The following is a 16,535-nucleotide window of genomic DNA, read 5'->3' as shown; positions in this document are numbered from 1 at the left end:
TTATTTAATAAATTTCAATATAGGGAGTGTGTGTGAGTAAGGTGTGGCTGTTTGTGCATGTTTTAACATGGTCCATAAAGTCTTTCCAAATTATCTTAAATGTATCAGGAGCATCTCATACTATAAATATTCTAAAAGTTGAGATGCTGTTACCTGCCTCAGCCACTGATTCCAGCTCAGTAAGTCAGGGTCAGTATGAGCATACACTATAAATATTTTATGGCATCATTTTTTTAATCCCATGCATGTGCAGTTGTTAGATGTCAGACAAACTTTTATTTGATGACATGTTTATACACTATAGAAAAAAAACAAAGAAACACCCAAAATATATATTACTGTGACTGTTTTACAGTGAGCTGCGATAGGTCGCACCCCCACCGATCTTAAACTGGATGATTGTTGAATAACGGTTGGATGAATCTTTTATAAGTAGTTTTTGTGTAAATTAGCACGTAATGATTCATATTGTTAATATTGTAATAATATTATTATATAATATTGTAATTGCAGTGTAAAAATTAAGGGTGAATTAGCTTATGATTGGCAGACTGCCTTAATATGTATCGACTGGGGAATTTTCATTATCTAATAGCTTACTGACATCCACATAGTGGTTTCTAATAAAAACAAAAGTTTTAACATCCAAGGTAACACTCTAATTTTATTTCTATCTATATTCTGAAGAATTTTACCTCTTTTAAAAAGGCCCTGTCATTTGATTTGTTTAATATTTCAAGATTATCCCAACTGGGTCTTCCGTTGGGCTGAGGTCATACTTATTAAACTTATTTTTCACTCTGGACCAAATTAGACAACATAAACTGATACCAATATATTTAAATATATCCGTTGTGCTCTAAATTAGTATAAGGTGGGATTTGCGACGGCTTAAAACCAAGAAAAAATGTCCCATATGTCAAACATTAATTATTCAAAATGTATTTCATAGTTAGTTTATATACATGAACTAATGAGGAATTCATTTGTGCACACAGAAGCACTAATATGAGTCACTGTGACTTTAAAAAGCACAGGCCCCACGTGACAGTATAGCGCCACCGTCTCTTTCCCTGCGACCTTCAATGCGCCTCGGACTATTCAAGGATAAAGTTTTAACTGTCAGTTACAGGTGACAAATTTATTGTGCATTTATAGACTGCCACCGGTAAACACAACAAACAAACAATAAACCACGTTTATGGATTCATTTTGATTGAGTAAAAACTTCTACATTATTAAAAATTTCTCATTGGTTGTGTGTGATTTGTTGGAATTCGAACGCTTTTTTTCAGGACCTAAAGGCACCATCATCGTCGTACAAGCAGGTAACTACGTAAACATACCAGCTATAGGGGTCACCTGGAAGAGCAAACAGCTCTCCGTCCCCTGATTTCTTTAGCAGAGGTTTAAGCAGATTTGTAACAACAGTTTGCGGAAGAACACAGGTCATGACCTATCACGTTTGAGGACATTTGTTCGCAGCACTGATGGACGGAAGACATGACCCTTCTTGTAGCAGAGCAGGCCGTGCGAGTTTAAGAAAACAACTCAGGTTTGCAGCAGTGGCAACGGAAGAGGAGCTTCGTGACCGCCTGCAAGGTTAGTTGGTGTGTTTGTGGGTGATTATGTTTAATCCTTGTTTCTTTAAAAAGGACGAATTCGCATAGCATGGGATCAGTAGCGTTGTTTGCTAGCTAACAAACTGCAAGTGCACACTGCCTTTGCACGTGCTTCCGCTTTTCTCGACCAGCCTTTTTGAAGGAGTTAAAGTTCGATTAGACGTTCACACAGGGCAGTGCTGCGACTCTTGTTGTGGACGTAAGGTCGTGTTAGGTCTTAGTGTACATGGCGCAAATAGGTCTATTTAGTTTAACTACCCCCTCCCTGCTCCCCCGTCACATAACAGAAAAGCGACGTTATGTACAGGGGCGTTCCCACGTTTTTCTTTCTAAGAGGTTGCACCAGAACAGGGGTGGGCACCATTTGTTTTTCTTAGTGTCAGACTCCTTGGATACTGTAATATATGTGATTAATTTGTGTCTTGTCTGGGTTGTGTTTGTTTATTTGTTTCGATTTTGTATGTGTCTGCTGAAAATTTTAGTTTAATGTGACCTGCCCAGATGATATAAATTAGTCATTTTGCCAAACATTTTGCATGTTTAAATTTTAGATTTGTTTGCTGATGTGCAACAACAAGTAAAGTCGATATTAAATAAACATAATAAAAAATAACTGTCACCTCAGAGTAATTACACTGCTGCTGTAGAGAACTCTCTCTTATGTAAGCTTCAAAAGGAGTTGAGTTTATTTATGATGAGAATTTAGGTCCCATCAAAGTTTTCAATGGAAAAAGTTTCTTCATCTTTTGTTACTGAGTGAAAGAGATTACTCTTGGTCTTATCTGACAAAATGACATTATGTTACTGCAGGTTTGAGTCTTGTTGTTGTTATTTTTTTCCTTGGATGGCATCCAAATAGGTGTGACTTACAGTGTTTTTTGTTTTCCCTTTTACACGTTATCAGCTATCACCGAAAATTCTGTGGAAAAACCTCTGCTCTGAAGCAACTACACCCCACCCCCAGAGCTAGATTGTGCTATTTACACAAATTGTGTAAGACTGTGTAAATTAGAACTCATATGTAAATTGTTTTACATTTTTTATTTATTTTTTATTTGTCAGAAGGTTTATTAACTCATTCACTGCCATTGACGTCTATAGCCGTCAATTGCAGTGAATGAGTCAATGGGTTTAACTCATTCACTGCCAATGGCTGGCAGTGAATGAGTTAAGCCTTCCAGTTTAAAAAGAAAAAAGAAAAAAAAAAAAGAACTCTCTGGCAATTATTTCAATGGTTCAGGCTTTGCAGGGATTAAATGACATAGTTTTGATTTACTGACATTTATGTCCTGGTGCAGAGGGTGCGCTCACTTCTTTTGTGTAGCTTGCTCACTTATAATACAAAAAAGAAACTGTAGCATGCGACAATAAGATGATAGAAGAAAACTCCCAGAGCATTAAAAGTCAGCATTTTATTATTTTAAAGGAAATCACCTGTGAACTGTGAACAACCTTTTGTGGCGGAGGGGGTACTGTGTTCACCCTGCCAGTCGGGGGGCGTGAACACCCAACTTTATGAACATAATAACTCAAGAAAAAAGGATTTTAATATTATAGCTGCACGTAGTAAACATCTTGGTGGGGTTCGAATTCTGGTGACCTCAATTTCTAGGTCAAGGTCAGAGGTAAAATTTTCTGAAAATCTCGTGAACACAAAACTCAAGAAAAATGTACATAGATGCATCTGCCAGGAGGCTGAGGGGTCGCACTGGCATCTGCCAGTATTTTTATTTTGGAACTCTTCTGATTGGTTGCCTGTTGGAGGTGAAAGGTTAGAACAGCACGTCAGTGGGATAGCTGCTTTCACAGCCAGAGGCACGTGGCTAAAAGTAGAATAGGTCTCCTTTTAAAGGAAAAAGTACCTGATATTCACTTGTTTGAGCTCTTCTCAGTTGATTTTCAGTGGAAGTGTATGAAACGGTCACACTAAAAGTAACGTCCCAAAATGCAGTTGCAGCTTTTGTTACTTTTTTTTTTCCCCATGAAATTGTGAGGAAATGGTTGTGTCTCCTATCAGTAATCTGGAGTCTAAATTCTGAATGAACAAATACATGTGCTCTTATCTGACTGCAGGACTTTTAATGGTGAGTGGTTCTGGTTCTTGCAGGCAGCATGGTGATCATTGCTGATCTGCAGCTTTAGTGGTGCGTCGCTGCCCAGGCCGGCACCATGCAGCAGAAAGGTGCAATCCAGATTATCGAATGGGAGGACCTGGACAAGAGGAAGTTTTACTCCCTGGGTGTCTTCATGACCTTGACCACCAGGGCCACTGTCTACCCAGCCAGCGTCATCCGCACCCGCCTGCAAGTACAGAAGGGGAAGAGCCTCTACTCAGGAACCTTCGATGCCTTCTGCAAGATTCTCCGAACGGAGGGTGTGCGTGGCCTTTATCGTGGCTTCATGGTCAATACGCTAACCCTGATCGCGGGACAGGGTTACATCACCACCTACGAGTTGGTGCGCAAGTATGTGAACCAGTACTCGCCCAGCAACACAGTGAAGTCTGTGGTGGCAGGAGGGATGGCGTCCCTGGTGGCTCAGACCATCACTGTGCCGATAGACATAGTGTCACAGCATCTGATGATGCAAGGACAAGGGGAGCACCTGACACGCTTCAAGGCCAAACCCAAAGTGGGTCTTGCAACCACGAAGCACAAACTGAGTTTCGGACAGAGCCGTGACATTACGGTGCAGATATTTTCTGCCGATGGCTTCAGAGGATTTTACCGGGGCTACGTGGCATCGCTGCTCACGTACATCCCGAACAGTGCACTCTGGTGGCCTTTTTATCATTTTTATGCAGGTAGGTCACTTTTTAAGCATCATGTAAAATACTCAGTAGGGCTGCACAATTAATCGTTAGAAAATCACGATCTCGATTCATACTTATGTGCGATCTCATTTCCAAATGACAACGGTTTAAAAAAAAAAAGACGATGACGACGATTGTACCGCATTTTGATCCGGGACGTACTCTGCATGAAAACAAGCGCTCACTAATCCTGCTCAACAAATGACAAGGGCGGAGCCTTATACCATGTGATACAGAAGCTGTGCCGTGTGATGCTAAAATTAGCAGGGAAAAAACAACGGAGAGCACGTCAGGGATGACGAGAAAGTGACAGGATAAAATCCGTCCCGGTCAACCACCCAAACACCAATAATAATATACAGCGCTTCCCTATACACGCCGAACTCCCGCAGGCACAAAGACATTACGGAGGCTATCACTTATCACCTGACCAAAGATATGGCTCCCATCAACACTGTGCAAAACGAGGGATTTAGGAAAATGATCAACACCCTAGACAAACGCTACACAGTGCCGTCCCGCAACTATTTTTCTATTGTTGCACTACCTGCTCTGTACACGCAGCGTCGAGCAACGGTGGAGACGGAATTTCAAGCAGTACAACATTTTGCGGCAACAACAAAACGTGAGACATTTGTTGTTTTTATGTTTATTTATTGTTTTTATGTTCAGTCTCAACTGTTACGAAGTTGATGTGCAGTTAATAAGTGCAATAAATATTTATACTGGAAAAGAAAATCGTGAGAGAATCGTGATCTCAATTCTAAGCCAAAAAATCGTGATTCTCATTTTATGCAAAATCGTGCAGCCCTAATACTCAGTATGCAAAATAAAAACGAAACCATACAAGAGAGTCAGAAGGATTTCTTCAGTGGGCAGGAAGCTGGTAATGAAGATCGCAGCTTCAACAGTTGGATCAGGAAAACCTGTGGATATGAATCACTTTGGCCTTACGCTGTTTACTTTGTATCTTTTGTGTTCTCAGAGCAGTTATCCCTATTAGCACCAAGTGAGTGCCCCCACCTGATTCTGCAGGCTGTTGCAGGACCGATGGCAGCAGTAACCGCCTCTACTATCACCAACCCCATGGATGTTGTTCGTGCAAGAGTCCAGGTAAACTCAGATAACCCACAGCTGTGCGTGACACTAAAGCTAAAAGCTGTTTCACAGGTCCTCTGCATCCATGAGCTTTTCAAGACATTACCTCCCAGAGCTGTATGCGAGAACACAAATATGCATTTAAGTGTGATCCAAATAAAATGGATTTCATGCTGCCAGCTCATTAGTGCATGGTAATGCCTGAGGCTATGTGGAAATGGTGCACAGTGAGTGAGTGACCAAACTGAGTTTTTCTAGTAGTGAGAGAAGAAGAAGTATGATAAATATGTAACCAGAATCCTTTATTTTTCTCTACTAAATGCTACAAAGACTAGTAAACATTATGGGGTGACTGGTTGAGTGTTCAATGTGGACCAGACTAACAAAGATTTTGTGTGACACATTTTTGTCACCTCACTAGGAGGTATCCAGGAGGCATCCTTAGGCTTCCTAGTTAATGCCCAAACCACCTCGACTGGCTTCTTTTAATATGAAGGAGCAGAAGCTCTACTCTGAGACAAAATCTGTGAAATTTCTTTGCATCTTGTTTCAAAGTTTTCTCCAGAAAGTTGTTAAAGCATGTTCCTCTGTATAGTCTGGGAGTCTGTGAGCTCCTGTACTGATAAATCAGTAATGCTGACACAGTCCATACTGCAGCAGCAAGCATAAATTAGGCATTAATAATGTTTTGTTGTTGTTTTGGTGAGTTTAAACCTCACGATAAGTTTTATTTGCACTTAGCAAAGGTGATGTGTCCTGTCTGTTTAAGGTGGAGGGACGAACGTCTGTTATTGGGACATTCAAGCAGCTGCTGGTGGAGGAGGGGGCGTACGGGCTGACCAAGGGGCTGTCTGCCCGCGTCATTTCCTCCACGCCCACGTCAGTGCTCATTGTGGTCGGATACGAGACTCTGAAGAGACTGAGCCTGCGAGCTGACCTGATCGAGTCCAGACACTGGTGATAACAGACGGGAGGGACGCAGGTCCGCCTCGCAGCAGCCAACAGCTCAGAGATTTCAACAGGCGCCACATGGAGCAGCGTCATTTTAAAAGCGCACGTGTCGATGTTTGTCTGTAGGTATGCCAGGGAACTACAGCTTTTCTTATCTTGTCTTTTTTTCTGTTTGCTGCTGTGGAATCTAAAGTTAAGAGTGAAACCAATATTTCTGCCAAAACTAAACTCTCTTTTTCAAAAAGGAAATCATGGTTACTTTTAGAAAATCCACTGAAACGTAAAAATGCTACATTCGATTGCTCCTATATGGCCTGTTTGTTTTTTATGATTATATATGCAGAAAAATCAGGGTTTTTACTTGTTCCTTAGCTGGAGTATGTTGGCTGAATTCATATTTTAAAACTGAGCTGCTCAACAAAACAAATATATTTCTGCAGGGGGATTTCAGCGTGCCAAAGTCTGGAGACAAATGGCCTAGTTTCTCTACTAAAAAGCGTAAGAGAGCTTGTAACCAGAGCGCATTCCAGTGACAACAACAGTGTAAAGGATCTCTCCGGAGTTTAAGCCTAAATAACATGCAAATGTCATTAGATTATACACAAGAGTGGAAATTCAAGCTAGAATTCCCAAACTATAATGTGCTCAGTGTTCTGTTACAGTTATATTTATGTCTAGAGGTCCTTGTGAAACCTGGCCTATTATAATTATGTGCAGCTTACTTTTAACTCCTTTCAGTAAGCTGACATTTATGTGCCGGTGGTCTGTGGAGTCAGTCATGCAGGTTTCATTGTGAATTTTATGCGTGTTTATGTTGATTGGGCCAATCAGGAAGGTGAAAAGAGTTTCTGCTTCTTTTGGTTTCTTGTAGGTTGACTCTAGGAAGCAAAAGTGAGTGTGAGGAGAGCTTTAGACCAACATTAGACCAACATGTCTAAGCATTTCACTGCATATCGTACTGTGTATGACTGTGTACGTGACAAATAAAATTAGAATTTTGAAATTTGAATTTGACATTAGAGATGGAAATCTGGTAGTTTCTTTGTGGTAATCCTGTATGTGATTTATACGGAACAAATCTGCTACTGTTCAGTTACAGAAGGTGGTATTTTGCTGTTGGGTAAATGAGAGCAGTCAGTAAAGGCATTGGCACCACATCAGCAAACAAAAACTAAACTATGTAAATGCCTTCAGAGTTCACGGGTCATTTAATGAGTGTGAGGTAAGCTGTGATGCTCCGGTTAAAGCTGCAATGTTTTGAATTGACTTAACTACTGCCCAAAAAACTCCACATCTCAGCGACACCTGATACTGTGTACCCTTATCTTATTTTTTCTTTAAATAAACTCTTTCAGCATTTGCAAACATTGTTTTTCAGTGTAAATATGGTGTTCCTGTGAATAAGTGGACTCAATATGTCCTTCAGTATCACAAAAGCACATAAAGTGGATTTTTACCTGTATGGAAGATATTTACCTTCTACCTGCCAATTATGAATAGTAAAAAAAAACAAAAAAAAAACTGAGTACCTGTGGACATGTGGTGAAAAGTAATAAAGGACTTGGATTCACCGGAGTGGCTGGTGAGGCTCAGTGTTGTTTTGTGGTTGTAGTACACAATTCCTCCCACTAGAGGGAGCTTTATAACCTCCTGTCGGCTTGCCATCCAAACGTGTTTCTTTTTGACTTTTGCCAGAAGGTTCTGTGACGTCAGACCTGCAGGATAAAGGATCAAGATGAATGATGAATAGTGGTCCATGAAGCATAGAGTTCATCCACTAATTTCAGTGAGCAACCAGCAGCAGAACTGGGGAGCTGACAAAAGTCTGCTGATTGTCACTTTGGTAGTTTAACAAAAGCAACGATTTTGACATGAAGCTGCCAAACTCACTGAGCAATGAGTAAATTTCCACACATGAATAATGGAATTGAATGAATGAAAAAAGTTTTATTTCATCATAAAGAGTAGAATTTTATCTATATATACTATTTTAAGTAAAGGATATCTAAAAGGTGGCTGTAGCTCTGGGTGAGAAAACAGAAGCTGTTTGGGAGCTAATACTCATTACTTACTGAATACAACAATTTTGTACATTTTTAGTCAAAAGAACAATAAAAGCAGGTTATTCTTTAGGTATATCGTGATTTACAAGTCCTTACTGAACTGACCGTGCAGTGTTGCAGTTGGTTTCAAATGCCCTGAGATGATGAAAGAAGAAAATGCTCAGCTCCAGGCTTCACAACTGGATTTGACTAACAAATAAGGTGACGTCGTCTTTTATGTATAATCTATCGATGGATTGTTTAAGGTCATCAGTTGCGCTGTTAACGCCTATTTTCTGTTTCAAAATTCTGGTTTCATATATGAATAAAAATATCACATCAAATCGGACACTGCCATGAAACTGATTCATGACAGAGAGCGCTCCGTTCTGAAAGAAATGCGATGAACGCCAAAATACAAAAACAACCCTTTTATTTGACCGCACTCGGCCGGTGCAAAACAGTCCATCACATTTACAGCTTTAATCTATCCCTCCCTTCATTATCAGTTTCTATAAGTGATTTGAGTTGACAGCTGTGGAGGTCCTCTCTCAGCCTGGATGTGTCTCGTCACATGGGACAGTCGTAGATGTGGATGGCACGGTCGTCCCCAGCTGAGATGATCTTTGAGCCGGTGCTGTTGTACTTTACACTCCACACCTGTGGAGAGGAGGATTGATCAAAACGGGCAGCTCTGAGCACCTTCACTGCATATGTATGACAACGCACACCACAACAGCCCTGTATACTGTACTATAATTTAACACTACTTCAGTATTTCTAACTGTTTTTTAGCTGAAGTGCATGTGTGTACACGCAAGCTTTAAAAATATCTAAAAAATGCAGTCTGACCCTAACTGAGCAGTGCAGAAGGCAGAAATGAATCCGAAGAGAGCAAACAGATTAAAAAGACCAATGTCTAAACAGAGAACAAAGTAAAGCTGAGCAGTTAATTGGCTGCAAACTGTCCCTGTAGATTTTCTGGTTTTGCCGTCACAAAAACAATAATGGCAGCTGCCTCTGATGTCGTCCCTGAGCACACGTGCTATTTTATTAAAGGCTTTGTTGGAAAACAGATCAAACTGCCCACAGGCATCAACCAGAGATCTAATGACAGCCAGGCTTATTGGTTTTCCACTCAGCTCAACCATCAGACAGAGGTCACGTGACGGGCCGCTGGATGGCACCAGGCATATTGATTTAACTGACAGTAACAGGATTTTATTACTTTGAATTTGATTGTTAACACGTTAAAAACGCAGAGTCACCTGGTCTTGATGGTCGAAGAATGTGTTGATGCATGCTCTGGAGCCGGCGTCCCACACCTTCACACTCTTGTCAGACGAGCTGAAAAGGGGTGGAGAAATTAGACTTTGAAATCCCTGACATACAACTGATGAGGGTGGATCTGCCATTATATTCAAACACATGCACAACAGCATCGTGTTTCAAGTCTCTTTCCTGAATAGTATCGTCACTTTATTTATCCTGTGTGAACATGAAGCAGAAAATATTGACCTGGAGGCAGAACTTCTAAATCACACGATGTCTCCAAGTAATAACAGATGTGATTTTTCCATCTGTTTTATTACAAAGTGCAGCTTTTAACTATCAGGATATAAACTAGCACTGTGCTACCATCTGAGGAGCTTCATGTTACCTTGAGACAAAATGAGTGTCATCAGGAGAGAAGGCGACACTGAGAACCCAGGACCCGTGGCCGCTTAGTGTGCCGGCCAAGTTGGCGTGTTGCCTGTGAAGTGATTCCAGCAAAGTTAATTAAGCAAACAGAATGCATTGTAATCTTTATTATACCATAACTTTGCTGTTTAATAGTAGCGCTAGCTTTAACTCCATGTCCTTCAGGATCAGTGAACTCATATATCATCTACAGAGTTAAAGCTGCTGTCTGGAAGAAGCTCCCAAACCCACACGTCATATATTTTGATGTAGCCGTCATCTGAAGCTGTCACCAGGAGCTGGGAGTCCGGGGAGAACGTGAGGGATCTGATGGGCATGGCATGACCTGCGGAGACGGTAAACACTCTGTAAGAGTCCTCACACATGTTGGTGATCTTTGTGACATGCATTTAAAAACTTTGAAGCCCTTTTTATTCTTAAGACTATGCTGTCTGCATTTCCTTCACTGTTTAGCCACAATTTAAAAAATATTTAATCATGTTTAGCTTTTAAATTTTAAACTGTGTTTACTTATTTATCATCCAGAGAGAACAGAAAATTCCTTGTGCCAGCGTTTCTATATGAGATATCCTGCTTTTGTGTGTTTTCTATCATTGTTTTAAGTGCTGACAATCAACAAAGACAAACTGAATATTCATTTCGTTCACTGGTTGGCTTCCTGGCATTGACCTTGCTTATAATGCTGCTTTTAGTCCACAAATTTTAAATATGGCTGAGGTCGGGGCTTTGGGAAGACCAATCCAGAGGCTTAATGTTAGCCTGCCTTATCCATCCCAAAACCAGTACTGATGTGTGTTTGGGATCATTGTGCTGTTGGAACACCCAGTTGTGTCCAACTTTTGACCGTACAGATGTTAAATTGAGATGTAAATTAATAATTTGGAGGTATTCCTCCTCCTCCTCATTTATTATTCCATCCACTTTGTGCAATGTACCAGTGCCACTGTCAGCAAAACAGCCCCAGAGCATGATGCCACCACTGCCATGCTTTGAAAGAAAGCAACTGGGACATATATAGCCTCACTGTCCCTGCTATAAATTAGGCCCATACCTGTGAGGTCTAAGTACCCCTAACCCTAATGCAGTAGGAATATGTCATTCCTGGCTTCTGAAACTTGTTTTGCAATTTCTTAGCAATAAAAGTGCCAAACAGGAAAGTAAATCAATAAATAAACACTTATTTTTCACCAGATAACCTGACTAGTGTTAGTCATCATAATCGATGATGACTCACAGAGTTCATCCAAAATGAGTAACGAGATGAAATGAAAATAATTGGTTGTTACTTTTAAAATGAATTCTGATGACTGAACCAACCTTCCAGCGTGTGGAGTAGCTTTCCAGTGGCGATGTCAAAGATGTTAATGATTCCATCGATAGCTCCGCTGGCCAGATACTTGCCATCTGGGCTCTGAGAAGCAAGGACCAGTAAACTGATTACTTTACATGTAACAACTGTAGCGAAATGAGACTGGATCACATATAACCTTTGGCCCTGGAAAGAATGAGTTAAGAGGTAAAACAAAGGGATACACTGTGGTGAATGAGCAAATCAAGATGAGTTACTGGAAGACTAAAGCGGTGACATCTCGTCCCTCAGAGACTGAGCTTGACAAAACACCACCGAGCTGACCAAAACCAGAATTTACAGCTCCTTACATAAGCTATGCTCAGGATGAATTTTCCTCGCGTGTCCAAAGAATATTCCTTCTTTCCGCTGTCTACACCAAAGATGTTGACCTTGCCAAGATGGCTTCCTGTGGCAATGTACTTGGAGTCTGGTGAGAAGGCCACCGTCCATGCATCCACTACAGAGGAGAGCAAAGAAAGATTAAAACCAAAAAAAATGCTTAAATCTGGGCATCACCACAATGCTCTTTGTTTGCCATTTCCACAAATGAACTACAACCCTGATTTTTTCACACATCATCAAAGTGAAAATACAAAAGCAGCAGATCAAACATTAGCCTGGCAAAGTGCATCTTAATGTGTGCTACACTGTTAACCCAGGAACTAAGATTATACAGAGTATTCCCAAACTGCAAATGTGGTCAAACTATTTCCTGCTCCAGAGCTACGTGTGAGAAAAGCTGCCCAAAGCTTTATCAAACCTTTGATAAAGGGAGAACTTTATCAAAGTCGTGGAGGAAGAACCAATTAAGTGTTGGCGCCTGGATTACTTTTATTAAAAGGATATGGGAAAAAGCTCTAAGAGTACTCTTGCAGTTTCTAAACCTTCACACTATCTGTACAGGACCTGAATGGATGAGTGCAGAGATGGATGCGTGCATCGAGGGAGCTGGAGGCAGCGATGGCCCCGTTGTGTCACAGGTTCAGGTGTTTTCACAAGTCTACTTTTAACCAAACGAGCGCTTTGTTCACTAATGTAAAGATCATTAAAGAATCCGATCAATATAACATCAATTCATAAAAATAGCAAGGAAACAAAGAGTTAGAACAGTGAAATAAATTGTCTTAAGGAGGGAATAAAGAAAAAGTCTGCAATAGAACCGCCTGCTGAGTGAAACAGAGTGTCACTAATGTAAAGTGACATGAAGAACAGCTGGGCTGAAGATACACAACAGAGAGGACATTTCTGGGTGTAAGTGTTCCTGGAAGGTGAGTGTACAAAAAAAATGAAACAAACATGTATAGACTGCACAGCAGAGCAGGCAAGCTACCATCCTCTGCACGTTTGTTGAATATAAACTGGGCAACGGTTTGCTCTGTAGTGACCTCACTTAAGTGCCAAGTGGTAAAAAAGGCAGCAGCAAACAAAGTGTGTGAGGTCAGGTCTTACCTGGCCCAGCGTCCATCGACTTTATCTGTTTCCCGGACTCGAGGTCCCAGAGACGGATGTGTGCGTCGAGGGAGCTGGAGGCAGCGATGGCCCCATTGTGACTGATGTCTACTGACACCACCCCCAGCTGGTGGCCCTCCAGCGTCCACTGCAGCTCCAGCTTCTCATCTGACCTGCACGGACAGCACGACACTGAGATTATTTGCAGAAGTGGGAAGTAATGGAGTGAAAATACTCCATTACTGTACTTAAGTACAGTTTTCAGGTATCTGTACTTTACTTGAGTAGAGTACTTTTCTCTGACTACTTTTTACTTTTACTCCCCACATTTTTAAACAAATATCTGTACTTTCTACTCCTTACATTTTCAAAACAGGCTCATTAGCTTTGCTTTAACAAATCTGAAGTTAGTAATTATTTCACGTCACTGCGGGTCTTCATAAATCAAACTGATTTGAGACTAATTAGTGACACATGACAGGCAGTTCTGTTTGTGTCTTAATCACCAGGAGATGTTGCATAAAAAGAGATGACATGTGCCAAAGTCAGGGGTTAAGTGGGTGGTGGGGCTTTTTTGGCACAACACCAAAACTTCAGGTGTCCATAAGTGTGTGGTTGGGGTAATTCGGCATCTAGCTAGCCCTACAGAAGAGGAGCATAAAGAGACTGACTTTCTTTTAAGTGTCAGGTAATTTCAAATGCAGCGTTTCTATCAGCTCAATAAACATCAGCAAACACACAAACTGTTTGTGTGCAGTTTCTCTCACAGTGTGTTGCAGCTCAAGGTCCAGCTGCTGTACTTCACAGGGACTGAATGAGAGCTAACTTCACTCAGAGATGGAGAAAATAAGAAAGACAAGACAGGAGAGGAAGAAGAGAGGTCAGATTTAAATGTAAGGGCTGCTCATTTAAAGCTTAAGATCTTGTGCTTTTAAATCACTTTTTGAGTCTGCACATGTGACATCATGTTTTTTCATATTGTGAAATGTGCTGCAAAACAAACTGAAGTAGACTAACTGTGCTATTTAAAGGTTGCATGAAAATCTTCTGCAGGTTAATGCAGGATAAACAGGTCTGTGTGCTGTACAGTGACGATTTAAAGTGTGTGTCTGGTGCACAGTGGCTTCGGTTTCATGGTGACCTTATGTATATCTCTGCTACAAGGGGCAGTAGAGATTAATCTGAAGTTAAACTGACAATGCTGAGACTCCTTCACTGAATTCTACCTTCATACCAACTTTAAACAGTCTAATGTAAAGACAGTAAACGGTGTTGTGTCAGTGTAGAGGATGGAAATCAGCCAGGAAAACTCTTGAAACATCTGCTGACATCTTGTTGAACTCAGCTGAGTACAGCCACAAACAGCAGTAAACCACAGAGGACTAATAGCACAGATCAGCTGATCACAGCCTGTACACTAAGAAAATCTACTGGAGCTTTCAACAGAAATTATTTTGAGTTGTGATTCTTTCTTTAGGGTTCCTCCACTTTAACCCCTGACTGTGCTAATTTGCCTGTTTAGAGGCAAAGTCACCCTCTACAATACAGCAACAGAAAACAGAGCTATTTTGTTTTTAAATTTTCTTCTTTTTCTTCTATTTCAAACTGAGCACAATTAGAATTAAAAATCATGCTAAAGTTTGTATTCCCATCTTCTAATATTTTATTATTACATTAATAGAGTACAAGGCTCACTTAGCTTTGCATAAAAATATGTGGTAGAAACATCTGCCAAAGAGCAACTTTTTACTTTGTTACTTTGAAAGAAGAAAAGAAGAAATTGAATCAGTACTTCAACCTTTCCTGGAGTCTTGTGTAACACAAATATCTTAAGTACAGAATGTCTCTACTTTTTCCACCTCTGATTATTAGATCATGTCAAGTCAAATAAACTCCAGAGAAGCTCTTAAAGTGATGAGCAGAAAAAGTGAATTTAAGCAAACTGGAAACTGGCTTTTAAATGTCTTCTGATTTTTGTTTTTTTTAAAGGTTAGTACAGTGTTTTACGTGTGATCAGCAATAGTATCGTCTAAATAAAATGCATACCATTTCCAGACTTTCAACATGTCATCGAGTGAGCCTGTGACGATGGTTTCTGAGCCGTCTGCTTCACTTTTACCCCACGCTGCTGTCCAGATGGCATCATCGTGTGCTGAGAGGAAACAAATGCAGAAAAAATTTAATAAATGTGAACAAAGGGGTGCTTTATCATGGTGACAACACGTTACATGTGCGTGTGTCAGGGAGAGTGACTGCAATCACTCTTAGAGAGATTGTTGAAGAATTGCAAATAGCTGGGACCTGATTTATCAATTCAGACAGACTCCCAGCATGTTGCCATCAGTCTGAATGAGTCTTTGTCAATATGCACAACTCGAGGGAGTGGTATTCTGTTCCTATATAACAGGAAGGTTGCCAAATGTGAATTTCTATCTATACAGAAAGCAACAGATGTGTAATTTTCCTTATTTATCACAGTTAATCATTGTAATATAAGAAACTGATTGCATGCAATTACCAACATGATCCGATTGAACCATTCTGCAGATATTCAATTCAATATTATTTACATAGTGCTCAATCACAACAGCAGCTTAGCATTGTAAGATAGAGACAATAATAAGATTCCAGATTGCTGCAGACTGACTGTCTTCTGGCAAAATTTATGTAAGATTTTAGTGACATTGTTGGTAGGCTTGACAATCTCATTTTCATGACACGACTATATCCTATTGGATAAAACAGACAATTTTCAGTTTAAAAAACGTGATAAAGACCGCAACACTGTCAAGAAAGAAAAAAAAAAACACTCGTTCTTATATTATAACTCATAACGTAGTGGGACCCAGCATGTTTACTCACCGTGTTCTTGCTTGAACAAAATGCTGTACTGAAATCAAAACACAAATTTAGAGTTACTCTAATTGCGGAGAAAAACAACAAGAAAACATCAAAGTATGAGGCTGGTTGTATTTACTGCTTACTTGAGTGCTCATTGTTTTGGTCCTGGATATCCAGTTACACTCACTTCAACCTAAGATTAAATAAGAGTCAGTGGCAGCAACCCAAAATAACTTCTGAAATAATGGACTCTGGCAATGAATTTAACCTCCAACGCACACACTGGACGCCGGGATAGTCGAAAATTAAAGTCCTACTACTTTAACCCAATTCTGAAGACCCAGAAAAACGAACTTAGTGAGGAAAAACTGATGCTAACGCCTGTTAGCTCTGTCTACCAGCGGTTACTGTATCACTGCGGCTTAACGATGCGATGAAATGCAGCTTCCTGTCAGCTACAGCTGAGTAAACTGAGCTAAATGTGCTAATTGTGTGAACCTGCTAACTGCGGCAATATAAGCGATAACACGTACCTCAGAAATCCCTTATACAATGTTTTATTAAATTTTAGAGGCTAGGAGAGCTACATGTGAGACGCCATAATAACATTTGATGTAACTTCCGCTTTCAGCCGACTTCTTCTTCTGCTTCATTTCCCCCCTAACTTT

General features: G+C 40.5%; 2 protein-coding genes across 2 annotated transcripts; one reads left to right on the top strand and one right to left on the bottom strand.

The window, feature by feature from the left end:
- The first annotated feature begins 1,540 nt into the window (after positions 1 to 1,540).
- On the top strand, positions 1,541 to 8,058 carry slc25a44a (solute carrier family 25 member 44a). The gene is made up of 4 exons (XM_013910401.1): positions 1,541 to 1,602; positions 3,730 to 4,425; positions 5,420 to 5,547; positions 6,302 to 8,058. The coding sequence occupies exons 2-4, from the start codon at positions 3,792 to 3,794 to the stop codon at positions 6,491 to 6,493; spliced, it is 954 nt and encodes a 317-aa protein (XP_013765855.1). The 5' UTR covers positions 1,541 to 1,602; positions 3,730 to 3,791; the 3' UTR covers positions 6,494 to 8,058.
- An 883-nt stretch (positions 8,059 to 8,941) lies between these two features.
- Positions 8,942 to 16,518, bottom strand: skic8 (SKI8 subunit of superkiller complex). Its single transcript, XM_005731423.1, has 11 exons — positions 16,401 to 16,518; positions 16,011 to 16,060; positions 15,889 to 15,916; positions 15,073 to 15,178; positions 13,027 to 13,199; positions 11,886 to 12,034; positions 11,544 to 11,637; positions 10,458 to 10,551; positions 10,186 to 10,278; positions 9,794 to 9,872; positions 8,942 to 9,185 (listed from the first exon to the last, which is right to left on the bottom strand). The coding sequence occupies exons 2-11, from the start codon at positions 16,020 to 16,022 to the stop codon at positions 9,096 to 9,098; spliced, it is 918 nt and encodes a 305-aa protein (XP_005731480.1). The 5' UTR covers positions 16,023 to 16,060; positions 16,401 to 16,518; the 3' UTR covers positions 8,942 to 9,095.
- Positions 16,519 to 16,535: the final 17 nt, after the last annotated feature.

The sequence above is a fragment of the Pundamilia nyererei genome, unplaced genomic scaffold (genome assembly GCF_000239375.1).
Source record: "Pundamilia nyererei isolate P.nyererei 1_Seehausen unplaced genomic scaffold, PunNye1.0 scaffold00043, whole genome shotgun sequence".
Classification (NCBI taxonomy): domain Eukaryota; kingdom Metazoa; phylum Chordata; class Actinopteri; order Cichliformes; family Cichlidae; genus Pundamilia; species Pundamilia nyererei.
Note: the sequence above shows the minus strand (reverse complement) of the source record. Positions and strands in the feature narration are given on the sequence as shown.

What these genes read in the sequence shown, in the direction of transcription:
- skic8 (XM_005731423.1), bottom strand. An exon ending in TCATCCTGAGCATAGCTTAT is followed by an intron (nt 11,638 to 11,885) that starts GTAAGGAGCTGT and finishes CTTGCTTCTCAG; the next exon opens with AGCCCAGATGGCAAGTATCT. An exon ending in TCTTCGACCATCAAGACCAG is followed by an intron (nt 9,186 to 9,793) that starts GTGACTCTGCGT and finishes TCCTCTCCACAG; the next exon opens with GTGTGGAGTGTAAAGTACAA.
- slc25a44a (XM_013910401.1), top strand. Translation starts at nt 3,792, where the DNA reads ATGCAGCAGAAAGGTGCAATCCAGATTATCGAATGGGAGGACCTGGAC. An exon ending in TTTTTATCATTTTTATGCAG is followed by an intron (nt 4,426 to 5,419) that starts GTAGGTCACTTT and finishes TTGTGTTCTCAG; the next exon opens with AGCAGTTATCCCTATTAGCA. An exon ending in TTGTTCGTGCAAGAGTCCAG is followed by an intron (nt 5,548 to 6,301) that starts GTAAACTCAGAT and finishes TGTCTGTTTAAG; the next exon opens with GTGGAGGGACGAACGTCTGT.